Genomic DNA, 27,191 nt, shown 5'->3' on the forward strand with positions numbered 1-27,191 from the left:
AGAGAAACAGATGGAGAAACTTGTAGTGGTTGTCAGAACACTGGTTGGTGCAGTAGGCCAGGTGTTCCCCGTGCTCGTGCTGCTGGTGTGCGTTCTGCCCAAGCTCTCGTTATATAACCGAACCCTTAGCAGACCTAACGACATTTTTAATTGAACTTATTTCATTGTTTCCAGTTCCTAAACACGTAGGAAGCTGCCTTTTAACTACTGCATTTCTTAAGTAACTTTAAAATCTCCAATCCTTGAGCACAAAAAGCTTGCAGAAGTTCTTACCAAGCAGCCTGAGGCTCCGCTGAAGGAGCTCAGTGAAGAAGCTGCAGAGAAATCCGGCAGGATGTGGGGGTCTCTATGACCAGGACTGAGAGCCCCTGCACTAGGAGGGAGAGCAGCTGCTCGCCAGACGACCTTGTTGTGAAGCGGGTCTGATAACACCGGGCCCGTGTGGGCCGAGACTGGATCGAGAGAGGCCAGGGAGGCAGAGAGTCTCCTTGCACAGCTCCACGAGCTCTCTGGTGAGATGTGAGGCGGTAGGAGCTCAACGCCGAGCTCAGTCACAGTTCTTTCCAGCTGGCACAGGCAGGCAGGTGCCAAGGTGGACGCAGCACAGGGCAAATCAGCACCAGGTGACCGTTCTGCCCCAGTCATGAGCAGAAATGCAGCAGCCAGCTGAAATTCAGGACCTGTTTCTCTTTTCTTTCCTTCCGGTACAGACGCAGGTATTTTGCCAAGTGGAATTCTCTGCTAGTTCTCAGAGCACGGGAAAGCCTGAGACTTAGGGGGTGTCTGAAGTGACCAAATACTTAATCTTTTAAGGCAGTGGCGTGACAGCTTGTCTCAAAAAGACAGCTTAATCTGACAAATTGTGGTAGGTGTTGCAATACGGTTTTAAATCTCATCTCATTCCGTGGAGATGTTTAAGAAATCAAATATATTGCATTAAAAGGCAGGAGCTGCGCTGAAAACACTGACTCACCTGCAGTCCATGCATAAAACAATGGCTGTTTCCCAAGAAGTAATAACAGATGTAAGTACCCAAAAGTACCCAGTCCATCTTATCTGATAGTATTAACGATATTACCAAGCATAAAGATAATGGGAAGGATAGAAGCTGATTTTCCATCAAAGCAACATGTAGGGAGGAAGAGATATATCCGTTTATTATTCATTTGGTTAATACTTTATCCCAAGCCGTGCATCTTAACGTTCTGAGTGCGGTAACTTGCTCAAGAGAGCAGCACCTGTGCCTCACCTCCTGGGATTCAAACCCGCAAAAATCCCTTTCTAATCCAGAGCCCTAACCATTACATCACAGTGCTGCCCGTCAGCCTGCCTCGAACGTTTGTGACCAGTTGCATTAGTGTGCAATCGTGTCAAGTCTCGCTTTCTCTGATGGCTGTGGACCATGCACACGCATCTTCGCAGAATTAGGCTCCTGCATTCTTCAGTTTTTTAAATGATCTATTTTTGTTTGCTGCCCTTGGATGAGGCTAGTGCATACCAGTCCTGACTGCATACCACAGACTCGACGGGAGTCTCTGCACTGAATAACACATACATATTGAGCAATTTGAAAAAGCACATTCTCTAATACTTAGGCCAAATATAGAACAAAGCTGAATGATAATCTTCTGCCTTCGACTCCAGAAAAGAGCTTTTCTTTCTTACCACTTTTTTTTTAGAAAAAAAAAGAAACAAAACCAACAAGCAAGACTACCTTACAAATGATTTTTTTTATTTAAAAGTCTGTATTTAGAAATATTTTAACTTTCAAAAAACAATAATCATGTTACTTGAGTTGTTTTGTTTTATTTAATTGTGGAAAAAAGCAGGGTGATAAAGTCTGATTTGTGCAATATCCTTCAGTATGAACACTAGCTCTAATTCAGGTTAATACTCTTAATAACCCCCTTCACTATAATTTTTCTCCTCTCAATTTGGTTATTATCCTCTATTTGTCTGGCTCGTTTCAGCCTTTCAGAACAATTTTCTTCCCAGCTCTGAAAAGCATGCTCTGTCATCTCCCCTGCTGTTATGTGTGAGGGCTCCCTCTGAAATGTACTTCATCCTAATCTGCTGTTCACTTATCCCAGACCCCTGCTGTGCTTCCCAGGGTGATTTTGGGAACCCACTGTCCCGCTGACACTGGCTTGTGTGTTTTTTGTGAAAGAAAACTGGTTGATTGAACTCTACTTTGTCCCCCTGGTCTATCTGCTCCGTCCAGACACAGGGACACCTCTCTCACTGGCCTTTCTGACAGCTGCCCACCAAACTTTCCTGTGCAGTGGACGGACGATTACAAAGGGTCCTGTCTACAGTATCTGTGAATGAATCCTGGGAACTGTGCTAGAAAGCACAATGCTGAAGAAACTTCTAATTTACCTTCCCATAAATTACATCAATTGTTAGTGGCCTTGGCTGCTACACTGTTAAAAGTGAAGTTGTGCCACGCTGATGATGGGGGGGAGGGACTTTCCACTGCTTCTAACTTTGAAGCAGAAATAGGTCTTTCTTTAGGAGGATGTCCTTCCACCACAGAGAAACAGCCACAGTCACAGTAAGTGTCAAGAGTAAGCAGCAAGATCTGCTTGATCTCAAGAATATAAACAGCAGCGTCATCTGCTTGATCTTAGGAATATAAGTACTGCTGCAAGCAGATGGAGTACAACAGAGAGTCCATTAAGCTACTTTGCCCATAACGTCTACCCTGCCGACGCTCTGAGATGCTGCTTCAGCAAGTGTAGCTCATACCTACAAGCAGGCGTGCCAACCCCCCCCGACAGTCCCAGCCTGAGCGCCCCGTGTGCCATCAACACTGATCTCTGCTGAGCCCTGAGGAGTGAACAGTGGTGGAGCAGGCCGGAGATAAAGTTTGTTGCGTTGGCTCATAAAGACAGCCACCAGGGTAATTAGTGCAGTAGGACGGCCACACACAGACAATGACTTACAGCTGTTCCCCAGCGATGAACAGCAGTGCTTTGTGGCGATTACTGCCGCTATCAAGGAATGCCTTAGCAAATGGAACGTTCTTCCGAAAAGGAAAACAGAGCCCGACCTATTCAAACAAATCAAATTGTTTTCCGAGAAGGCAGAGCACACATCACACAATGTACTGTAGCTGGCAGCTCTTTGTTATTTTTGGGAGTGCACGGACACACTTCGTCATCCCTGCAGTGGGTGTAAGGAGATGCCGTCATCTTTCCCATGCTCAGAGAGGGGAGAAAGACTCCCAGCGCTCACTGGCGCTGTGCTGGTAAGGTCAGATATTCCGGATCCAGCATCCTCCCAGGAGACTAACTCAGTCCTGCCAATGTCAGCTTGCTTTTTTTCAGATCTTGAATCAGAGTCAAAGCAGCCTTTGAGTCAATAGAGCATTTAGCGACGGCAGTTTAGATTAGCGGGGAGGAAGGCATCACGACGTTTCTTTGTATTTGAGATTCTGTATCAGAACAACAGCTACAAGGGAAAGGAGGTCATTTGCCCATTCAGCAGCTTGTGGAGAATTGATCCAAGGTTTTCATCCTGTTTTCATTTTGGCTGCACTCCAGCTGACTTCGTCTGTGCAAGACAAATGTCACAGTTGTGCAGATTTATGCAAAAAGTACACCGTTCTTAAATTGACCTAAGCTAAGCCTTTTAAACTGATGTAACTGGGACAGTGAAGACAGGGGTGGTAGCTCGCCTGCGCTGGAGGAAGCCGTGCTGAGCACGAGTGTGCAGCCCTTCAGGGACAAAAACCACTGTGGTTCCCTTTCTGAACCCCTCCACCCTGATGATGTGTCTTCTTCCCAGTCCAAGCCCGACCCACAGCCGGCAGCAGGAGGCCGACAGAACTTTTTCAGATCACTCACAGCTGCACAGGAAGTGCTCTCAGTCTGAACGAATCAGCCCAGACTCACCTAGATCACATAACGGCTACAAAAGCATTGGGCTCTACAGTCGGAATCAGAATGTTCCGCCTAAATTCGATATAAACAACATTTTCAGAGAAAGGAATATAATACAAAGTACAGTTAGAAAACAACAACTCACCATTTTCCTCACTTTTTCTTATGGACGCTGTTTGGGATTCAGCAGCTGTTTGCTCACCTGATGGCTTGTGTGGGGGTTCGAAGTCGGAGCTGAAGGAAAAGCACAGTCCTGACAGCAGCCGAATGGGAGACTGAGCCGAGCACGGAGCTCACTGTTCTGCACAACGTAGTCCGTGCACAAGCAGTATGCGACAGACAAGGCCGTGTCTCTTCCCTCATTCAGGGGCTACATGGTCTTATGACTTCAGAGTTTTAAGAAGGAACAGGGAGACTGTCAGATGATAGCTGCATGCTTCTTGTGTCTGAATGGGGCTGTAAATGCCTTGTTTCCCCCTTAGCATGTGGGATCGTGTTTCATGGGCCTGCAAAAGCCCCCTGTTGGTTAGTGAGCCCTAGGCTCTGTGCCTACAGTGCCTCATGGGAAATCTGGGACTGAGTGCGTGTCTCAGCCACAAGTAACACAATGAATTAATGCCTCTTTCTAAAAGTGAAGATTGGGAGGGGAAATGAGACCAGAGGCCAGACATGGGTCAAACTGCACTTTTCATTGTCAAGCATCAACAATGCCTGTAAGCTGTCACTGGTTGTGATGGGTGACCTGCTTTTCAATATCACTTTTGGCATCCCCGAATGGCCCGTTTCCTGAACAAAAGACGATGTGTTCTGGTTAGTTTTCCATCTGTATCTTTTTTAGAAAAAAATAAAACTGCATTTAGATCCGTGTCTTTAGGAAGAAAGGATGTTACAGAGTGATGTCGAGAAAAGATAGTGATGGTGATAAAAATGAACGAATGCGAATTTACTTTGAGGCTCGGTGCTGGTCTGATATTAGCATGCAGGCAGTCTGCCCTGGGCAGATAAGCAAAGTGAACCTGGCTCCATGATGGCCTGGGGCTGGCTTCTTATCTGAGCCTCTGCTGATGAAGGTTTACAGTATTTATTGGCGATGGGGGAGAAACTGAGATGCTGTTAAAGTAGTGTACACACTGTACTTTTAAAGACAGCCTGAGAAAGATACCCTGAATGAGATATCTCGTGAAAGAAGCAAAAACAGGCATGGTTTTGTGAACCGGAAGAGACCGGCACTGATAGTAAAAGCAGAACAGATTTTGAGAGAGAGGCCAGCGCAAGGAAAACTTCACATTGCGAACCCCTGCCAGCATTTCTAAACTCACTTCTGGGCGGATAACAGCACTTCCCTGTGCTCCAGACGCAGGAAAAGCCCCAATCCATGCCCCTCTCCGCTTGAAAAATGATTGACAAAAAATGTGGGCTGGAAGAGCCCAGCGGAGTATTTCCACGAGTCAAACAAGGAGCTGGAAGGCTCCTGGGGGGTTTGTAAAGCTGGGGGCTAAGCAGGGCCTCTGCTGATGCAGAGAGGCAGCAGTGGTTAAGGTCCTGGGCTGGGAACTGGTTCAGGTTCAGATCGCAGGTACGGCACCTTGAGCAATTGATGGCTCTAACCTTGCATTACCAGGCTGTATGCAAGCGCGAGCCATCAGCCGGACGAAGCGTGCCCGCTCTTCAGTATCTGCTCCCCCGAGAGACCTCCTTGTCCGACATCTGCGGACAAGGCATAAGGATGAGAGCCTGTTGGTCAGCGATAGAACTCACACCCTGCCGGTGCAGACTCTGTCCTCCCCTCCTGCGCATTCTCAAGCGATTGCTCGCGGGGCTCCAGAGAATTGCCCACATATGACGCGTGACTCTTTTATTTTTTTGGTAGCGAGAACCCAAGGCCGACAGGAACGAAAATATCGGACGGCAAGGACGCCTGGGGGGGAAGGCACGGCTTTTGGGCCGCGTCCCTTGCACATGGCCGGATCGTGCGGCTCGGCACTCCCCCGCTGGCCCAGAAGCGAAAGAAACGCCAACAAGCCTATAAATTGACTTCCCAAAGGCTTGAGGTGACACACACACAAAGACCGAACAGATAAAAAAAAGATAACGTTACTTTCACAAGGACAGCCTCCCTCGGTAAAAAAAAACCCCAAACCAGAACAAACCAACCAGCATCCAGTACAAGAATTCACTCAAGACACGCTTTGCACCCAAAACGGGGAGGAACGTAGTCAAAGCAGCAGAGGCGTTTTTCCAGAGGGCTGTTGATTGCTCACCCGGGGGGTGTCGCAGTAGACGGAGCCCGGTGGGGGTCCCCTCAAGCGCGCTGTGGGGCTGGGAGGAGGCGGGGAGCCCTGCGCACGGGGACCAGCGCGCGGCACCTCCTCGCTGTACCGTTACAGCGCCCGCCGCGCGCTCAAACTTTGCAGTTTCAGCCGCGCGGCGCCTCGCCTCCTTCCCCTCTGTAAGTACTGCACGGTTTCTGCTTCTGCTCCGCGAAACGGGTCGGTCTTTTAGCTGCTGTAAAGGGAGCGGAGAGCTTAGGCATGCTTATAAGACACGGTGCATTTTATGTGCACGTATATACGTGTGTGTGTAACAAAACAATTTGTCCGAGACCAGTAACTTAGGCTAGGATTTTAGGAGGCGTACAACATGTAGAATTAGGGGCTCTCTGGTAGTATTTTAAGAGTTCCCCGCAACAGGAAGGCGACGGGACGATTAAACAGCGAAGCGAAAAGGCCCCGTCGCTGTCGAACGCTTCGGAGCTTGCCCGGCGGACTCGCGAATATGTATTTTTAAGCCTACCTTAGAAAACGTGCATAGGAGTTATACAAAGGAGAAATAAAAAAAGAGGAACTAAGTAAATACAGTAGAGAACGTGTAATTTAAAATAAATCTGGTAGTCTACTGTGGTTTGTTTTATGGGTTTCGTGTTTACCGAAATCCCACCATATTTTGCTGTATACGGAAGGGAACTATATTGTTCCTCATCTTATTGCAAATGTTGCAAACTGTTACCGCAGTGCTTTCAATTTCAGTGCCCTCTATAATGAATAGAGACAGATCTCGATTCGGTAAATAATTTACGCACTCTGTGTAGGTCGAAACATTTTTCTTTTGTTATTCAGATTGTAGCTACAGCTCGGAAACGTCTCCCGTACACTGCAATATTAAACTTTTATGCTGCGTTTAGTACCTGCGCACTCCACCTAGTTACAAAGTTATGAAGCAAGAGGTGCAAGAAAGTGTGTTTTCTCTGTTTTGATGGGCAGCCCACAATGAGAATCGGTAGCCCGAGAAGATAAAAATGTATCTGATTTTACTCAAACAAAACTAGGTGGAGTTTGGGGACATCAGTGACATACTTTGTAACTTCTATTGAAAGGGAGAGTGGGGGAGGTCGCCTCTTTTTAATTAGTTCTGCCCTCTCACACCTGCCTGGCGCCTTTTACAAGTGGAAATGTTTACGTTTCTAAGATGTGCGCATTTTAATGACCCGAGTGTCTTCAAAAACACCGCCGTGCTCACGACTCCCCCCGTTTTAAAGTCTCCCTGAAAGGAGCTTCTTCAAGAGGAAAACAAAACAAAAAAAATGCCTTTCTTCCGTGGTTTTCAGAACCCTTTCAGAACAGAATAATAACTTAAGGAGAAGAATTCAGTTCAGCCGAACTTAATCAATTTCCTCTTAGGCAACAATTGTCTTTTTTTGATTAATACAGCGCGCAGAAGCCACGTACACAATACCCGTTAACAGCAAATGCAAATGTATTTCAAGAAAAAAAAAGATCTCTGGATCAATTACTAACTTCCAAATAGGCTGGAATGGTCTCCTCTCGTTTATAACTTGTCTTATTATACGCTGAGCACTGGTTTGAATACAGGAGGCTGGAAAGCCGTTTTTAATTGCAGAGATATCCCCTGTATTTAACTAGAACAGTTCTCGGGGAAACGAGAGACGAGGAAACAATGAGACAGTGAGGTTCAAAAGTTTACTTTCAGCGGAGCGTTTATTAAGATCCCTGCTCACTTTTCGGATTCGAGGCGGCCCCAGTGTGTTTATGCTTGGGAAAGAAAGGTCAGCACACATTTAATCCCTCTGCTGTTTGGGAATGTAAGCATGTGACATAAATTTGTAAATACTGCTCGGACAGCTGGCATTCTGAGAATCAGAGAGAGGACCTGTACAATTCTGTAAGGGCTAACTATTGCTAAAAGACAACACGATAAGAAAGGCAGTCGAGGGTCTACTTCATCGCGAGTTTGTCAGTTGTTGCTGTGTTTCCAGTTTGCTCTGTGAGTTCTATCAGTTTGGGAGCAGCGTGTTATCGTGTTATCAGTGAGTTCGCACAAGTGATGAAACTGACAGATGGCACGAGGCCGACTGTGGTCCCACACGTACGTTTGACCATCCAACTTTGCGTCAAAAAGGCGACTTTGAGGATAGCCCCGGGAGCAACTATTTCTTTTGGGTGCCTAAAAACGTGAGTCAAGTCCAGGGCCAACCCAAACGGACCGCATGGCCCAGAGGACACAAACGGAAACGTGGAAGTGGAAACTAGGAGGCACATTGTTACGCTAAGGGTTGTGGGAGTAGGGAACCACCTAGCCAGCAAGAGCAAGCTAGTGGTTAAAGCTGATACTTTGACGTCAACCGGGAAAAGTATGGATGAGATCCTTGGATCGATTAACTCCTAACTACCAACGGACTACATAGGCCCACTGGCCTGTCTTGAAACCGTTCCTATGTTCTGAGCCAGAATGATAATGATAATGATAATGTTAATGATAATGATAATGTTTCTTTATTAGCCCTATACAATTTCTTGCATTAGGAATTCATCTTTTCGCATACCCCAGCTTTTCTCCATGGAGACACAGACACACAGACAGGGAGAGAAGCTTGGGGTCAGAGCGCAGGGTCGGCCATTGTACGGCGCCCCTGGAGCAGTTAGGGTTAAGGGCCTTGCTCAGGGGCCCAACGGAGTAGGATTCCTCTGCCGGCCACAGGAGTTGAACCGGCAACCTTCCAGTCACAGGCACAGATCCTTAGCCACAGAGCCACCGCTCCGCCCGGTGGGAAGAGGAGCTTAAACCAACTGTTCAAAAATAATCGAAATGTATCTCTCGATATATTCAGCAATTAAGTTCATACGTTTTTGTAAAACTTTCCTTATTTCCCCCTATTTCAATGTGTGATTTAATTTGTTTTTGAAGTGGAACATCATTTGCATCAGGGTTTATCTCATCTTTTACAGTAACATGCGACTTTTTATCAGCTGCTGGGAAACAAACACTAGAGTTTCTGGGGGAAGTGGAACCAGAGGCCCATGCAAATCCTTCAGTTTTGTTTAAAAAGGAGAAGTTTCACTACGCACACGTCACATGCCCTTGAAATTCTGTTCCAGTTCAGATGCGATACAGAGAGGTTTTCACGGTTTGGGGTTTCTTCATTCGGTTCTACGTGACTGACAGAGCTCCTATGGGCAGCTCAGCCTTTGTCACATTGACCGGTTAATGAAAGAGCCAGAAAGGATCCATACGCTGCCATCATTGATCGCATTAAAGCTGCATCTTGTCTCACAGCAGCCATTGCTCTGCAGGCAAAAATACACCCCGCCAGATGCTGACACACAGAGTTGGCTTCTCTTTCGCAGCGGGTGGGCTTTATCTATTGCCGTATAGATCAAGCGTGCAGATTCAGCTCCGTGAAAGACTGCTAGCAATTTCCTCACAATGTTTACCAAACTTTAGTGCAAGACAATCGGATTGTTCGACTGGTCAATGCCTGGGCGTCCCGGATGCTCACGGATGCACTAAGGCTTCGTGAATTGCCCGTTCCCCAGGCTCCCCCTTATTTCTATACTGCTGATTTTTAATCAATAGGGATGTTGAGGGCAAGCCGGAAAGCTTTCTGCTGAATGAGTAATGAATGCACTCAGCAAGGGAGAAGCGCAGATCAGCTCGGCTGCAGTCTGGCGGCTCTCCGGCTCTGGCAGCGAAGGAGGAGAGAGCCCTCTCCTGATCAGCAGCTCCGATGTCTGGATCAGCTGAAAGTCAGCTGATTCCATGGAATTCTCCCCGGCTGACCTCGCCGACCTCGCTCCCCTACCTCCCCAGCAACGGCCACCGCCTCTCCCAAGTCCCGGCCTCAGAATTCCCGGAGCCTGATCACGGCATTCCGCTGCTCGTCCCAGGGAAGGGAGGCTGGAGTTGCTCGGGCACGCTAGAGATCCCCTTGCGCTGAGCAAGCAGGCTGCAAGCTGGGCTGCTTCCAGGAGGCCTGAGCCTTCCAGTGAAGGAGAAGCGCTGGGCATTTCCGAGCGGTCCTCCAGGTTTGTGTCCGTGCAGTCAGAGCCACCGGAAGGGTATGTGGAAATGCATGAGTCTCTGGCTCTTCACAAAATGGTTTAACGAGGAGGAACAAGTGCCGATATCTGGAAAAGAAAAGAATATGTCCCAACGGGACCTTGCACCACCTGTTAGGCTGCATTGCAATGAACGAGGTACCTGGGGAATCCAGCAGACACAGGGCAGATCCAGGTTTGTTCCCTGAACCACAGGGCTGCTGTCTTCCACATCTTTCATGAAAGCACTGGAAGGAGGCGAAACCACGCTGTGAAGGAGGGGGTTTGCTTCAGCTCTGCTTTGTGAACGTTTCACAGCTGAAGAATGTTCCCATTAAAAAAAACGTTGACGCTTCAGACCCGCTGACATCCTGGTCCGCAATTCCAGCTCTCGAAAGCATCATTTACCCCGGGAGAATCGAGCTCAGGCCACCTGCACAGAGGGTGTGCCGACACTACACTCGCACAAAGCTGTTGTTCTTCTCTTTTCTCCGAATTTGTGACCGGTCAGTGCTCTAGTCTTGTGTTCAGTTTTTGTTTTGTTCCCTGCAGCTCTTCCACGTTTCCTGGCTGACCGATATTAGTGGAGTGGCACCGGGGGGCAGGGGGAGTTGAGTCTGTACTCCCGCGTGACTCACAGCGTGCTTCTGTTTTCGAATGGCTCAGGGGCACGGATGCTGGTGGCGCCCCGGAGTGACGCGCGGCGCTAACGAGGGGCTCCTGGACAGGGGGATGGCGGCAGACTGAGCCACACGGCGGAGGAGCCCTGCTAGATCTCTCAGTACGTGGCCCACTGTCTCCCCCGGCTCTTCACTGTGGTTTTTAATGTCTGAGCTGCAGAGAGTCCTGGCAGGAGAGGATGTTGCCTTGTTGGACTACAGGGAGGCTGACTGGAGTTTTTGCCTTTAAAGAGAAGCTCAGGTCACGGGAATCGCCTGCTGTTTATTTATTTTTTTAAAGACTGAAAATCCTGCAAGCTTGAAGCTCTGCGGGGTGCCGGATGGTCACCCCTGACCCCTTTGTTACTACTGAACATTGTGAAGCTCCGACTGCCCCCGGCCCGCCCTCCACGGCCTCATGAACTGCCGAAGGAAGGCGTGCCTGTGCGCGCTCCTGTGTGGGGCGCTGTTCCTCATGCTGGTCACTCACGGCAGACAGAAGTGGCCGCCGGGCCTCCAGCGCCTGGCCCCCGCGGCGAGGGGCCAGACGAGGAACCAGACGCGCGCGCCGCCGGCCCGGAGCAGGCCCCCCGGCGCCCCGTGCGGCTGCCCCTCCTGCGTCTCGGAGCGGGGGCGCTCGCCGTGGTTCGACCAGCGCTTCGACGCCCGGCAGCTGCCCTTCCTCGCGGCCCAGAACGGCAGCGTCCCTCCCAGTGCGCTGCAGTGGTGGCTGGTAAGAGAGCCGGGGGCGGGGGGGGTGACGTCAGTGTCGCTGTGCCCGGGGGGGGGCCTGTGGCGCGTGGCCATGAAGGCACTGGGGGTTGTTAACTCGCCGATGTGTGCTTGAACTTGCTTGACCCACAGAGTCAAACTCGGCAGTGAAAAGGTATTGGCAGCCCCCGTCTTAAGCTGGTTAATTGTTATTGTAAGAAGGAGCTTAACATATCAGAGGGGACCCATTGCATCCCCCGCTGAAGTGTGGCCCCCAGCTGGGTGACGCACAGCGGCTCCACTGCGCTGCAGACCCAGGGCAGGAGCACCTGTTGAATTAAGGGGGAGCTTTAGGGAGGCCAGACAGCACAAGGGGAGTTTAACATCCACTCTTAGGAGCAGTGCCATGGGAAGTTTAAAGCAGTCAGGACCTGGGTTTCGTGTGTCCCCTGAGCACCTCCACCTTCACCTAGAGAATCAAGGTGAAGTATCCTGCTAAGGCTCTTGGTAGATATTGCAAGGAAGCACGAAGTCAAGCATTGCTGATCTAAGGTCCTTTTGGCTTTTGCATTTCACTTTCGCTGGGATCTGGCACGTGCTTCAGCAAGCTTGCGTCTTAATGGAATTATTTTCAGTCCTGCCAGGACCAAGCCCAGACACAGCCAGCACAGAATCAGAGCGCACTTTCTGAAACACTTTTCATAACCCCCTCCCGGGGACGACAGAAAACGCTGGGCGACTCCTACCGTTCCGGGTCGGGACGCGATCCAAACCTCATGAAGAGAGCGTCCTGCCCTTGGGCCAAGTCCGCCGGTCCCTTCCAAAAAAGGCGCGTTCAGCCGAACGGTGGGAAGCGCGATTCGGCAGCTGGCATGAGCGGCGCGTCTCGTTTCCTCCCCACCAGGCTTTGCAGCGGTCCTCGGACGCGCAGGAGCCCTACCAGGTGATCCAGAAGATGTTCCAGGTGGTCTCCGAGCCGCCGCCGCACGAGCCCGCTGTGCCGGCCCGCTGCAGGAGGTGTGCAGTGGTGGGGAACTCGGGAAACCTCCGGGGCTCCCACAATGGGCCCCTGGTAGACTCCCATGACGCTGTGATCAGGTGGGTATGACTGGACCCCGCTGAAGGCCTCGTCTGCAACCTCTGCTCGGCTATTTAGGTGCCTACAGCTTTCTCTTTTCTAGACGATCAATTCATTATGCATTGCGCGATTATCTTTAATTATGCATTAACGAGACGTCAGGGCTGTATGAAAGCTGGGAGCCCGCGACATAGAGGAGTTCAATCAAACGTTTGCCTTTTCTTTTCTTCGGCAAGCAATTGAAGCTTCTGGGCCAAAGAAAAGCCAACAGCTCAGCTCAGACGGGATTCCAGTGCCGGGGTTCTTAGTGGACCAATGCTAGTTTTAAAAGCACCAGTTCGTTTTTTAATCCGGAGAGTCCAGGTGTCTCGGCCAACTAGGGTGCATTCCAGATATCAGCGCTTTGAGCCTGAGCTTGCTCATTAGCTGATTGGCTTGCGGATTCCCCAAAATACCTGGTGGTATACCTCAGGGCTCTAACCAGCTGGGTTATCTTCAGCATATCGGGTCTCACAATACAAGAGAAGATCCCCTAGGACTCCCATTCAAGCTCCCTTGGGCAAGGGACTGCCCTTTGAAACAGGAGGCGCCGAGCTTGTGTGCGCTGAGCAGGTTGAGTGCCCTGAGTGTCCGACACAGTGGCCTGAATCTGTTTCCAGAAGGCCTGTGCTCTTGCCAGCCACAGCAGCCATATCACTCTGCAACTCACAGCTGGCCGCCCGCTGAAGCTCAGCAGGTGTGAGCCTGGTCAGTACCTGGATGGGGGACCTCCTGGGAAAAACTAAGGTTGCTGCTAGAAGAGGTGTTAGTGGGGCCAGCAGGGGGCGCTTACCCTGTGGTCCGTGTGGGTCCTAATGCCCCAGTATAGTGATGGGGACACTATACTGTAAACAGGCGCCGTCCTTCGGATGAGACGTAAAACCGAGGTCCTGACTCTCTGTGGTCATTAAAAATCCCAGGTCGCTTCTCGAAAAGAGTAGGGGTGTAACCCCGGCGTCCCGGCCAAATTTCCCATTGGCCCTTACCAATCATGGCCTCCTAATAATCCCCCTCTATGAATTGGCTTCATTACTCTCTGCTCTCCTCCCCACTGAGAGCTGGTGTGTGGAGAGCGTTCTGGCGCACTATGGCTGCCGTCACATCATCCAGGTGGGGCTGCACACTGGTGGTGGTGGAGGAGATCCCCATTACCTGTAAAGCACTTTGAGAGGAGTGTCCAGAAAAGCGCTATATAAGTGTAAGCAATTATTATTATTATTATTATTATTATAGCAGCCTGTACAGTAAGCAGACACGGAGCACTGTGACAACTTGGCTGAGGCTCGCTATTTCAGGACTCATTTTTTAATGAGAAAATACCAAAACGTTTTCTGTCAATCTGGAGCCTATGCCCTGTGTGTGTCCATTACTGTAGCGTGCTTTTTCAAAAAAGAAGTCGGTTATCGTTAGTTCTAATAATTGTTTCCATAACTTTGCATTAAAAGAAGTCAGACTTGCTGGTCTGTAACTACTCAGTTCAGTTTTGTCACCCTTCCTGTGGATGGGCAACTCTCCAGTCCCTGCGTACAGCCTGTCCAGAGAGACTGTCGCCAGAGTTGCACCACTAGTTTCTGAATACGTTAGTGACACAGTACAATAATTATTTATCTCCTGGAATACAATGGTTAAGATACCAACAGCAGATACATACAGTAACGGATGTCTCTGACTGGGAATAAGGGATCCACAGCCCATTGTGAGTAATGTAAAAATCAAGTGAAAAGTCAAAAGAAAGAGTTTATTTCAATTTCTAAAGAAAGCCTTTTCATCTCTCAAAACACAGGAGAAAAGAAATAGCTCTCTGAAAATCTGGCAGTTTTCAGTGTTTCTATATAGGTAAATGACATATTTAAAACTTATGTTGAAAAGAAAAAAATCTCTTATACCCATTTTAAATATTTTTTTCCGTTGCTAAACTACCACCGCAGGGCAGCTTATTTCCTCTTTACAGAAAACAGTTTACAGAAAGCTAACTAGACAAACTGTCACCCACTATTCATTTGACATGTGTGCAAAGAAATTGAGACACACTTCTGCAAAAACAACCTGCTTACATCCGCTGCTGCATGTGTGATTTTGTCAAAGTAGACCAGTTTTTCTGTACATTTCCATTTCTGCACATCAAAGAACTGTAATCAAACAAAACAAAATTAACACCCCTAGTCCCACCGCCCCTGCAACCTGCTCTCAGAAGGAGAAAAAACACACTCGGTCGAAACCCCTTGACTCCGACGGTCGTAGGGCTCTGAAAGCACTTGAAACACCCACCTGCACTCCAGCTGAAACAGGGGTGAGGGGAAGGTAGTGCACGCTGATCCGGGCGGAGGACTCATCTGTTTTTCCCTGCTGTGGTGTCTGGCAGGATGAACAAGGCGACCACGCTGGGGTTCGAGGCCGACGTGGGGAACAGGACCACGCACCACTTCATGTACCCCGAGAGCGCGGTGGACCTGCCCCCGGGGGTGTGGCTGGTCCTGCTGCCCTTCAAGCTGCGGGACCTGCAGTGGCTGGCCAGCGCGCTGTCCACCGGGGAGATCAAAACGTACGTCCGGGGCACCTCGACAGCCGCGTCTGAACCCAGGGCGCTCGGCTGAGCTGCTGTTCCGCACTCGTGGGTCAAAGAGAGGCTAAGGCAGCACAGAACAGCAGGGGCGATGCAGTGGTCAGCAGCGCTGGGGCCCTGGGTTCAATTCCAGGGGTACTGTCTGTGTGGAGTTTGCATGTTCTCCCTGTGTTCGCGTGGGTTTCCTCCCACAGTCCAAAGACATGGCGGGTTGATTCACTTCTGGGAAAACTGGCCCTGGTGTGAGTGTCTGTGCGTGCCCTGTGATGGACTGGTGTCCCATCCAGGGTGTATCCCACCTTACGCCCAATTCTTGCTGGGACAGGCTCCACCACCCCCCCCCCCCCCCGACCCTGAACTGAAGAGTGTGGACAGAAAATGGATAGGCCTAGGTAAAACTGACACTTGTTTTGTTTTCTTCCTAGAACTTACATGAGAGTCAAAGAGCGGGTTCAAGCCGATAAGGACAAGGTGAGAGATGCCTTTTGAAGTTGCTCGTAATAATCGGTCAGTAGGTCAGGTGGGCGGTGGACAGCTGACACAGGTCTTGGAGAGGACAAAGAAGGAAGAGAGGAAATTAAACGAACTGGGTGTGGTTTAATGGAGAAGAAAGCGGGTAGAAAATGCGTGTCAGTGGTTTCCTGAAAACCCCCCTGCTGTGGCAGGCCAGATTCAAATCAAGTGTGTTTCGTTCCCAGCCCGTCTGTGCCAAGACGGCTCTGACATGGCGAGACAGGTAACAGTGATTGAGTAGCAGTAGAGAGCCACAGGGAGTAATGTCCCCAGGGCTCATGCTTTGTGTGCTGTTCAGGCTCAGACAAAGCACAGCTGGAATTGGATCAGTGTGTGTTTCTGTAACGGTCCCCCCCAAGCATCCCATTGATGCTGGAGCTGTAACAGTTGATTCAGTGCTGCCACTGACCACCGCTGGAGAGAGTTAACTCTCGTCAACATTCACTGTGGCCCCGTGGCTCTCCACTGCTATCCCATCACAGCGCCCCAGTGTGATGGTGTCGGCTACCCGTCTCTAAGCCACATCAACCTCAAGGGTGAACTGCAAAGCGTCTTCCATGTCCCCTTTTGTTAACTTGTCCTCCCAGAGACCTGCGCCAGTTGTCCACTGGAATACAGGCCAATGGCTCTGATTGTAGCTGCCATACGGGCCACCAGATGGGCCCGCGGGCCATGAGGGTCACACCCCTGCCTTCTGAGCTTAGAGGCCTCTCGGACCCTGCAGGGGCACTTTTGTACAAACCCATCACTGGCTGTCCTCGTCCATGTTTCTGCAGGTGATTGTGGTGAACCCGGCCTTCTTTAAATACACCCACGACAGCTGGACAGAGCATCACGGGCGGTATCCTTCCACGGGCATGCTGGCTATAATTTTTGCTCTGCACATCTGTGACGAGGTGAGTGTCCCGCCCCGGCCCGCGTCCCCAGTTCCAGGCTGGCTGCTCATCATGGCCTTTTCTGTCCGCTGTAGCAACACTGAAAATGCTTTTGCCTTATCAAAGAAGCCCAAAACAATTCACACTGGCTTTTCCACAATACAGCAGGTTCTTTTTTATAGAGGTGGGTGGCCAACTCTGGTCCTTAATCAACAACTTCTCGACACCTGGAAGAAAGTTTTTTTTAACCCTGAAGCAGGCGGGTTGTTCGACGAGGCGAAGTGAAACGCACATCCCAAAGCCCTGTAGCTCTCCTTCCTGGCCATTGCCGAATTCGTTCAGCCGGTAAAATTCCTAAATTGATGAAAACAAAAACCGCGTTCCAAGTCTCATTATAAATGCTGGATTGGGGCCATCCCTGCCTTATGCTCACAGTCCATGTTTGAATCGCAAAGACTTTGCTGCTGCAACCTCTGAAATCTTGCAGGCAGATGATCAGGGAGCCAGCGACGAGACTCGGGGCCACCAGCATTACAAACACGCGCATTCCCTCTGTCCGTCAGCTCTCGTTTTCCTTCCTTTGCCTAGACGCCCCTCGGCTCCGGTCCTGCAGGGGTCACTCTCACACTTTCCCCTCTTTCACATGCGTTACTGCAGCAGGAGATTTAGTTGCAACTATTGGAAAATAATAGTGCATGCTGCGGTGAACACCCCATTGTGGGCGTGCCAATCAGCTGCTCCCTGGCATGTCACAACACCTGGAGTGTATGGTCAGTGTGCACCTCTGTAACTGTGCGCCAAGTATCCCTTTGAAATATCACTGTACAGTATGGTGCGATGGTTCTACCATACAGGACAAAGACGCTCTACAAAGGGCTGTGGTAACGACACAGAGGATTGTAGGAACTGACTTGCCATCAATCGGCAAGATCCACGCTGTCGCGATAAAGCCCGATCCGTTATTCAGAATCCCAGCCATCCCGGCCACAAAGTGTTCTCCCCCCTGTGCTCTGGCAAACGGTACCGCACCACTAGGCTGAAGGAGAGCTTCTACCCTACAGCAGCACCCATCATAAACCATCATCACAAACACATCATAAACTCACATCATCGCTATCCGTGCAATGCCGCAGAACTCGGCACAGCTCTGTGCTCTGCACTGTTTACCTGGCTGCCCCGTGTCTACTGTCCTGGGTGTTTCTTGCTCTTGTTCCACTGCCCACTGCATGTTGTCGTGCTATTTTGTGCACGATGGGTGGCTGCGAGCGCCATATTTATTATCAAGGAACAAGTAAAAGGTTTATTCCAGGCTGATAAAAAGAAGAAAGAAAACGTTTCGGCCGTGGAGCCTTCTTCAGGTGTCAGGTGGTCAGGTGACACCTGAAGACGGCTCCACGGCCGAAACGTTGCGTTTTCTTTCTTCTTTTTTTTCAGCCTGGAATAAACCTTTGACTTGTTCCTTTGCAGCCTAAGCATGCCGACGCAGCTCCCCACCTGAACTATTTATGATCTACTGTTCTGTCACGTACCGTGCGCGTTGTGTGAGTGTCGCCTGTTGTACAGGCCATGTCCCGAGAGGACAGTGCTAATAAGTGTCCCAATGTAGACACTCACGCAGCAGATGAACCCCTCTGCCCTCCTCCGAAGCCACTGGCCATGGCTAACGCTCTCTCTGTCCTCTCCAGGTGTCTGTATTCGGCTATGGGGCTGACCCCCAGGGCAACTGGCACCATTACTGGGAGGATAACAAATACGCCGGAGCCTTTCGGAAAACGGGGGTCCACAACGCCGATTTCGAAACCCACATCATACTAAAGCTGCACTCGGAGGGGAAAATCAAGCTGCACAGGTGACGAGGGTAGGAACTGCAAATAAGAACAACCCCCAGGGTTTTGGAACGCCACGCACCAGTACCTCTGTGAAACAGACGAGGCGGTGATGAGAGAGAGCAACGAGTCACAAGACAGCACCTCATCAAGAGGGGGAAAGAGAACCCTCTTTGGGATTTTAATTTTTCTTAAAGGATTTTTTTTTTTTAAGCATGCTCGTGCAGAAGGTCCAGAAAGCAGGGCAGCCCCCGGCCGAAGAATGGAAGGACCCGAGGAGCTGGACCTTCAGAAAGGACTGCAGACGAAAACAAAACAAAAAAAACGCACGTTTTTGCCGAGCCACTTGTTTTTATAGGTATGGACTTTTTAAAAAAAAAATCACTTTTGTTACTGGTCCGCCACACCCACAAGCCTTATGTCGCACGACACGGGAGGAAGAAGGGTCTTGAGCAGCCTGGGGGAGGGCGGACCACCGGCGTGGGGCTGCAGTGTGGTCCCAGACCCGGGTCTCCTCGCTGCGGCGTTCGAGAGCAGCCGAGGCCTCTTCTGATGAAAGAGAATAAATCTTGGACAAAACCCCAGCGTGCGCTGTGTGTGTGTGTGTTTTTTTGTGCGTGCAAAATCATCGGCTCTTGCCTGGGAACTTGGAGCAGGTCGTCCGTGCTCTGGGACGAATCGCAGAGTCAGAGGTAGGCGAAGGCAGCGCTGAGGCCCACCAGCATTACAAACACGTGCGTTCCCTCTGTCCATCAGCCCTCGTTTTCCTTCCTTTGCCTAGACGCCCCTCGGCTCTGGTCCTGCAGGGGTCACTCTCACACTTTCCCCTCTTTCACATGCGTTACTGCAGCAGGAGATTGAGCTACAGCAGGTAAAATAATATTGCGTGCTTCAGCATGGGAGCGCCCTATCGTGGTTGTGAGAACGAGACGCACAGACTGTCCAGCTGTTTGGTTGTCTGGGAGTAAGGCAGTGCCATCCCTAAAAACGCCATGTGGGTTTCTGCCTTTTTCTTTGAAAACCTCTGTGCCTGTTCCCTTTACAAGTCCCAGGGTCAAAATGTCAACATTTCCTTTGAAGCAGGTGTAGTATCTCCCCAACCCAGAGGTAGTGTTCTGGAAGAGGAAATATATCACTACACCCTTATTATATGATCCAGATGTATTACCTGAATGTATCAAAGTGCTGGTATTCTCCATTTCCACTGGTTATTCACTAACTCGCAGCTTCGTAAAAATTGTTTAACTGTAAAAGGCAAGTTTATTTCGGTGAAAAAGGTTAGATTCTGTGCTCTACTGCTTTGCTAAAGCCACACTGCTGGTTCCTCGAAAGAAGAACTTTCTTTCCCAGCCCCACCACTGTGTTCCCAGCACTGGACAGAGGGCGCGTGGGTCCCTTGGGTCCGCACCCCGCAGGAGACTGCAGGACCCCCACAGCGCACTCCCCCACGTGCGTCTGTGATTCACACAACACTTTTCACAAACAAACAAAATCCCCAATCTGCACTTGCCAAAGAGTAACCCGTGCACAGTAAGGCAGGATTTAAGAGAATCCTGAAGACTGTTTCCGAAACGCATCTCCCAGGGGCCTGCCTGACTTGAGACATCAACCCTTCAAACCGACAGATACTGAAGAAGAGCCAAAGGCTTTCAGCAAACGAGCGTTGACACGTCCCCTTTCATTTTAGCACAGGCTTACTTCCGTATGAAGCTGGATACTGCAAATACAAAATTCACTTTCCGCACACCTGCCTCACTGGCCTTCGTGAACCCAGACTGAACTCCATACTAACATGCTCAAACAGTAGGTGGTAAGGGCAGAGGAGAAGGCTCATAAGAAAGGTGAGCAAATTCAGGGGTGCCCAGTCCTGCTGTTGGGGGGGGGGGGGGCTGATGTGTCTACAGGGTTTCTGGGTGAAACCGGTCGAGCTGAGACGGTAACATTAAGAGCTCGTTAAGAACCAAGCTGGAAAATGTACAGGAACGTCAGCCCTTCAGGATCACAACAGGAAACCGCTAATTTAACCCACTGCAGAGCTTTAAACAAGAACAAAAAGCTGTCTCCTGTTTCCTAAGGTAGCCACAAGTTAGCTGATGACGTCATGCCTCTGCTGTAGAAAATTAACCTGTTAAACAGCTAAAGAAGCTCCACAGCCGAAACCCTGCCTTTCAGCGTGGAATAAACCTGTTACCAGGTCCTTCGCTGACTACACATGCCGATGCAGCTCCCAAACATATTTCTAATATCAATACCACGCACACACAAAAAAGTTTCTAGCTGACAATGAGAGCTCTGAAGTGTTGTCTGTATTCTGTGTTTGAGATGACAATTTTAACTAATTTAATGATAAAGAAATGTTGGGTGGACTCAAGGGAACTAATCAAAGCAGGGGTCAGTATAGGTGCAAGAGTTTATTTAACTTCATTATAATAGAATAAAACCAGTTATACCATATCACATACAGAATAAACATTTTTTTCACAACTGCATTCCACCATTAAAAACAAATTTGTAAAATATAAATTGTTTATAAAATAAAAAAATAAATATGAAAAGTAAAATTGCACAAGTTAAAGGTAGATAATACTTATTTCTTCTGACAAAAACAGCAGATAACATTAGAGAAAAAAATAACAACGAAGGCAGAAAAGATAATTTAAGGCAAAAAAAAAATAGAAATGAGAAGCTGTTTTTAAATAGGTCTGTTCTCCCCCTCATGTCATAGAAAAATAACAATGATACAACAGCTAGCTTCCCAGCTTAATACTCTTTGTCAATGTTACAGCAATAAAACACGGACCAAAAGAGAGCTTCAATCTCATCTGAATAATTTACAATTACTTAAAAAAATAATTGTTTGTAAATAGGAGTGGAATAGGTAGAGTATGTTGGACAAAAGAATCGTTACGGAGTAACCCATCAGGGGAAAAGGCAAAGTGCCCTCTGGCATCTGTAACAAATTTCAAGTATTTATCTTCAGCCAGCATCTTTTTAAATACCCAGAGGAGACCAAAAAATGTCTCGGAGCTACTAGAGATCATTTCACAACTCACAACACACAGACTCGACGTACAGAGGGGGGCATGATGTTGGAACAGAACAATGAGACGATTAAGAGATTTCAATTTCAAATGTTTGGTACGCTTTCTCTCTCAGGCAAGCTTAGATGCTTTCTGAAAACGTTCCGTGTCACAGATGCTTTTTGTGTTCTTTGTGCTTTGATCATCACTACAACCGGAGAGCAGTGCGAACCTTGGCCGACTGGGAATTTTGTACTTTTGAGGACCCAGGTTTACTTGCAACATCGCTGCAGGATGTCACCTTTGCGCAACATTGCTCACAAGCACCTGGGCGCCGCTGGCCGCTGTACATCTCCCCCTCGAAAGACGGCAGGCCCTTATCGCCCAGACTCATTTCCTGCAGGCGGGACTCGGAGCGCCGGCTGCCATGGCGATGCACTTCCGGTCCACGGCAGAGGCCGCCGTGCGAGGGGGCCCCAACGCGGAGCCCGGCGCTGATCGAATCCGGCGGCAGGAAATTTGATTGTCAAGAAGCTCTCGCTCGCAAGCGGGGGAAAACAAAACAAAAACGAGGCCCAAGATCGCGGGCACCTGTCACGATTTCTGTGTTGCTGCCGCTACCTTGCAAAAAGCGCCTCTTTGTCTGTGCCGAGCACTGACGACTCAGGCGGTCCGTGCCACAAAAACCCACTGACGAGCAGCACCTCCTCGACATCCAGTTCTTCAGAGAGCCTTACAGGGAACAGTTTTTGCAGGCTGGACACATCGCAAACCCCATTTTGAATTTCTACCCCTCTCGGCTCAGGGCTCACAAAGACGCGCTTCTAGACTTGAGTTTCTCACACTCGTTCCGCTGTGCGGGCTGAGCTGTTAAGAGTTCGGTTTCAGGTGCAATGGTGCTGTGTGTGTTCAGACAGGCTGGAGCCGTTCAAGACCATTCCTACTCTGGTGGGGCCATCGGGTGTGAACCATCGAGCCTTGAGGAGCGATGCACAGCCTGAGCGCCATCCTCTCATCCCCCACCTCTTTCTCGACAAGAGGCCGACTGACCGGCGCGCTGGCCAGCCGAGAGACAGTGCCGGCCTGGACCAGCCGCTGGTGACTGTCAGCGCACACACAGGCACATTTCTTCAAAGAAAAATCCTGACAAAAATTCAACCCCTCTCCCTCATGCATTCATCCATCAGTGCTCAGCCCATGCTGGCCCTCTTGTCATCTTATTATCGGCTTTATCCTCATCTAAAAATGAGTACGTGCTAATTGAATACATTTACCACATACAGAACCTACAAGAGGGGCTGCACTTCAGGTCTCTTCCTGTATGTATAGTTCTTTCCATTGTCTTGGCGGAAGGGACAATGCGGAGCTGGAACTCTTTTTCATCAGGACAGGCACACGGGATTCTCCTTGCAGCCTGTGCATGGGCTCTGCGCACAGGAAAAGTGAGGACGTTGTCTCTTCGTGTTTCGGGGAAGCAGCCTGCTGAATCGGTAGCGCTTGCATGAACAGCGCCCAGCGTGACGAGCCCCCAGTGGAACTGCATCAGACTCGCTCGCTCCCGAGCTCCAGCTTCCACTCAGCGGCACGGGGACGAGGGTACAATCCCTGCTTCCAGCCGGGCCTTTGGGCTGAATCCCCCCCCGCCAATTTCTAATGGCAATTTTCCCATGGTGGAGCGAAGGGGCGTGTGCAACAGGAAGTCATGGAGTCATGGAAAACACAACAGCACACCAGCGTGTCCTGCAGCGCCTGCAACCAGCACCGTTCACCCTGGGACTGCTGAATCTCCAGGGGCATTTTCCCACAGCCCATAGTATTCGTGGATGAGATGTGTGATTCTGTGTCTAATGCCTTTTCATCTAAGAAGCCCCATGGGAGAACAAGTGATGTGGGTACTGTGGCTGTCCCCCGGGCACGAGCAGGTACCGTGTAGGCGCTGGACCGGGGGTGGCTCAGGAGTCAGGCTGCTCGCCGGCTCCACGGGTCACCTTTATTCCGACAGGATGTGAACGAAAGAGGCGGGGAACAGGCCCCTCTTGTGCGGATGTCCCTCGATGTAGCCCAGCTGAAACAACAAGACGACGGTGTGAGGGTCTTCACCCCACTCCACAGCGAGCTTTAAAATGTCACACGGCAGTTTAAGACACCCTAAAGGCAGATGCAATGTTCCTTTTTGACTGAGCCACAGAAGAAATGTTTTTCTTTCCTAAAATGACAGAAACCTCGTACTGTCTCAGTTTCTGAAATCAACAACTTGCCTTGGCGGAAAATCTATGGAAATGACCAATTAAGCGCTCGTAATGTCTGTAATGCCTAGATTGAACATGATTCAAAAGAGAATGCTGTTTGTTTGTTTTTTAATAACCAAGGCCAAAGTGTTTTTCCTAGACAGGAGAGAATTAAGGAATTAGGAACAGGACATATTCCATGAACCTGGAAGGAATTTGCGAGAGCAATCGGAAATTTGCAAAGGACTCAGCGAATCTGGAGTCACGGCCCAAATGGATCCCAGCTGGGGAGCGGCTCGTTCACTCGCTTCACGCATTCCAGACACACTGCGCGTGTTTTTACTTCCCAGCCCCTGTTTCTGAAAGATGACCTCGCAAGACACCATGTGTATCGGCACAACGAGGGAGGGAATGTGCTCCGGAGAAAATTGAGATGCAAAGGCGGCTAATGAAGAATCCAGACAGGAAAGGAGGCGGAGAAGGAAATCCAGAGGGAAACCTGAAACCACACACAGGCTGAACTCTGACCGCAAGGGGAGGCTGCCCCCTGTTGACCAGAATGCCACCCTGCAGCCGATTTTCCTTAAAGCCTTTATATCCTGCAAGCGGCAGGATAAACGCAAACTGCAGAGAGGCACGGCCCACAGTGCCTCACCTGCGCAGGCGGTGTCCTGGGGCACAATACCTACCCACCAGTCGGCATCCTCCTCGGCCATGACGACCAGCACCTCCCCCTCGCTGAAGGTCAGCTCGTCGTGGTGGTCAGCCACGCAGTCGTAGATGGCCTTCACCCTTCGCACCCTGGGCTTGGCCTGCGAAACCGCCCAGTCCGGACAAACAAGAGGAGAAGGGAATTGAAGGAAGCAACAAGGGGAGACTTTTTTTTCAGCAGCTACCAGCACAAGACGGGAGGGAATGGCCGCTGGGAAACAGGCAGTGAGAGGGAGGCGAACGGAATCGGCCTCTGTGCGTCACAGCGAGGCAGCGCTACAGACTGCTCCCTCTTAACCAAGAGACTTCTGTGAGTAAGTCTTCTGTGGGCAGTTTCTTGTGCGCACACACACCATGAGCCGAGCCGAAGACCCGTCACACGACCGGCCTTGTGGTACCGAGCCCCAGCAGGCCCAGTGCTCGTGCAGTGCTCGGGCTCAGCCGCACCCGATCTCCTGCGTCTCGGTTGCCGAGCCTCACGCGTACAGAGCAGCGCAAGCCGGGAGCAACACACAGGCTACACGGCGCCAGACAGGACCAAGACCCTCCTCCTTGTGTCTGCCTTTCGACTACGTCACCAGAAAGCACACGAAAAAAATCACACAGTGATCCGAGCCAAGTCCTGCACGGGTCACACTCGAGCCCTGAGACCCCTCTCCTCCCTGACGACGCCCACTGAATTCGGCAGACACTGCGCCCTAAAAACCTGCCACCCCCCAAGTCCTCATTAAGCTCCCCCATCTCCCAGTTTAGTTTTCCAGAATGCGGCAGGTGATCTCGCCACACAATGCCCACAATCAGGCTCAAAGGTTGTAGCTTTCAGGCCTTTAAATCCGGACAAGCTGGAAACTCTCCCTCTGCTCCCACGTGCCACCAGCGCAGCGGACCTGCAACGGACACAACGTCAACGGCGCCGGACCGTACCAGAGCTTTCCTGGGCAGCGGGTGGGGGGCTGGGGGCCCCAGGAGCGCAGGGGAGGCACCGTTGGGCTCGGGTCCGTCCGCGCGGAAGGGCGGGGAGCTGGGCAGCCGGGCTCGGCCGCTGGGCTGCGGCGTGGCGTAGATGCACTGGGGCGAGCTGCCCTCCCCGTCCGCCCTCCCTGGAGGCCCTGGCGCTGGGGGAGCGGGAGAGGAACAGCGTTTACCGGCCGGGGCAGCAGGGCATTCTGCGTCCATCCACATCCAGCACTCCGCCTGCGTTTCACCAGAAGCTCGTTCCCAGGAGCACGAGGGTCGTGCTGCACTGTTAACCTGTCCCTAACCCAGCCTGGAGCCGACACAGCGCCCCCTAGTGCGGGGGTGGATACATCTCGTGTGAAACGCAGTTCCATTAAAGCAGATCTCCTTGCTGTTGGCAACATGCCCTTCCGTGAGCTGCATGAGAACGATGGACAGACGGGACTGCAGGTCTGCACTTAAGGGACGGTGTTTTGTTAAGAAAAGGACAGCAAAAAAACTAAAATTAAGGTGCTCAATTAACTGGAAGACTTGAGATAAAGCATTCGGGAACAGCAGTATTTACTGTCTAAGCAGTTAAAGTTAAAGTATGATACTGGTCTCACTTGCTTAAATACAGACAGCAGTGTTACCACCCTGTACCCTGCTCTCAGCAGCCTGGTCAGTACTGGGATGGGAGACCACCAAGGAAAGGCAAGACTGTAACAAATGGTGTTGGTGGACCAGTAGGTGGCGCCCTTTCCTCTGGAGCAGAATTTCCAATGCACTGCCCCAGTGTGGTGATCAGGGAACGTTGTGCCTCTAGGAGGTGCTGTTCTTTGGATGACACGTTAAACCAAAGTTCTGACAGCTTGGTCGTTAAAGATACCATGGCATTGTAGGCCACAAGACTAGGGTGTTAACCCCCGAGTCTTCATTCAAGTCCACTCTGGGTATGAACAGTCTGGCCTCCGAAAGTTCCCTCTTAATTCAGCTGGTGCAGCAGTTTCTCACCCCCCGCACAGCAGATCACCCCAGATCAAGTGGGGGGTGAAGTCTCTTCCTATATGTATAGTGCCTTCCGAACATTAATAAACACCAGGTAATATTATTACAATTATTTATTCTTAATACTCCCTTGTCTCAGTCTGAAACCGTGACTGGGTACTGCAAAGAGCTTCATAACAGTACATCCCTGCATTCCCCAAGATAGGTCATTCCAGTACCTTTCTCAGGTAGCTCTGGCAGGGCGTTGAGAGTTGTCACAGTGTATTTTGGTGACCCTAAGCTGAAAGGAGAAGAAAACAGAATTGAAGACATCGGGTTCCATGCAGGCAAATCCTGGGTAAAGTGACCATCATTCAGTAAAGAGTGCGCCACGTGTGCAGGTCAGGATCCTACAAGTAGATGACCCGACTGTTGCGCTTGTAACACTTTTGGGATTTCTTGGAAGCAGTGAATCTGATTTCCGCCACTAGAGGCCCTTACTGCGTTACCCAAACGTTAAACTTGACGTTCACTGGTCAGAGGGACAGAGCTAAATTGACACGCTGCCAAAAGACATGTTTTTCATAGGTTAGTGTTTTCTCTATGTATTTGATTCTTTTCATTGCCGAGTGATCTCTTCTTCCTGGAAGGCAAAGGCATCCAAGACAATTTGACATAACACGAGATAAACATGGCTTGAGAAGAGAGTACAACTTCGTGTTTCTGTGTTTAGACAAATGATGATGCTTTCTTGCAGGGAAAGAAACGCGATATTAATAAAAGTGTAAAAAATATATCTACGCCACAATGTGCTAAACCCACCGTAGCA

At 50.2% G+C, this 27,191-nt stretch overlaps 3 protein-coding genes and 1 long non-coding RNA gene across 7 annotated transcripts in view; 2 read left to right on the forward strand and 2 right to left on the reverse strand.

Moving 5' to 3' along the window:
• dynlrb1 (dynein, light chain, roadblock-type 1) overlaps window positions 1-5,630 on the reverse strand; it is a 16,382-nt gene extending 10,752 nt beyond the window's left edge. Inside the window, exons 1-2 of the mRNA XM_088607495.1 lie at window positions 5,493-5,630; window positions 4,030-4,118 (exon numbers count right to left, since the gene is read on the reverse strand). Coding sequence (XP_088463621.1) covers window positions 4,030-4,032 — 3 coding nt within the window. The 5' untranslated portion in view covers window positions 4,033-4,118; window positions 5,493-5,630. The remainder of the gene's footprint in view (window positions 1-4,029; window positions 4,119-5,492) is intronic.
• st3gal8 (ST3 beta-galactoside alpha-2,3-sialyltransferase 8) overlaps window positions 1-19,064 on the forward strand; it is a 19,836-nt gene extending 772 nt beyond the window's left edge. Inside the window, exons 1-7 of one of the 4 annotated variants that reach the window (XM_088607487.1) lie at window positions 5,785-6,333; window positions 10,769-11,608; window positions 12,491-12,684; window positions 15,066-15,245; window positions 15,692-15,737; window positions 16,556-16,675; window positions 18,340-19,064. In XM_088607487.1, coding sequence (XP_088463613.1) covers window positions 11,294-11,608; window positions 12,491-12,684; window positions 15,066-15,245; window positions 15,692-15,737; window positions 16,556-16,675; window positions 18,340-18,507 — 1,023 coding nt within the window. In that variant the 5' untranslated portion in view covers window positions 5,785-6,333; window positions 10,769-11,293 and the 3' untranslated portion in view covers window positions 18,508-19,064. Of the gene's footprint in view, window positions 1-5,784; window positions 6,334-10,768; window positions 11,609-12,490; window positions 12,685-15,065; window positions 15,246-15,691; window positions 15,738-16,555; window positions 16,676-18,339 lie in introns of those variants that run through there. The other 3 variants (XM_088607486.1, XM_088607488.1, XM_088607489.1) reach the window with 3 other exon arrangements.
• A 1,808-nt stretch (window positions 19,065-20,872) lies between these two features.
• Window positions 20,873-27,191, reverse strand: part of unm_sa1614 (un-named sa1614) — a 53,309-nt gene continuing 46,990 nt past the window's right edge. The window contains exons 25-28 of the mRNA XM_088607476.1: window positions 26,602-26,663; window positions 25,364-25,554; window positions 24,418-24,540; window positions 20,873-23,565 (exon numbers count right to left, since the gene is read on the reverse strand). Of these exons, the coding sequence (XP_088463602.1) occupies window positions 23,491-23,565; window positions 24,418-24,540; window positions 25,364-25,554; window positions 26,602-26,663 (451 nt within the window). The 3' untranslated portion in view covers window positions 20,873-23,490. The remainder of the gene's footprint in view (window positions 23,566-24,417; window positions 24,541-25,363; window positions 25,555-26,601; window positions 26,664-27,191) is intronic.
• On the forward strand, window positions 23,102-27,156 carry LOC148648348 (uncharacterized). The gene is made up of 2 exons (XR_015926632.1): window positions 23,102-23,388; window positions 23,423-27,156. It is a non-coding gene; the product is annotated as an uncharacterized LOC148648348 (long non-coding RNA).

Source organism: Lepisosteus platostomus, chromosome 15 (assembly GCF_059453375.1).
Source record: "Lepisosteus platostomus isolate fLepPlt1 chromosome 15, fLepPlt1.hap1, whole genome shotgun sequence".
Lineage (NCBI taxonomy): Eukaryota > Metazoa > Chordata > Actinopteri > Semionotiformes > Lepisosteidae > Lepisosteus > Lepisosteus platostomus.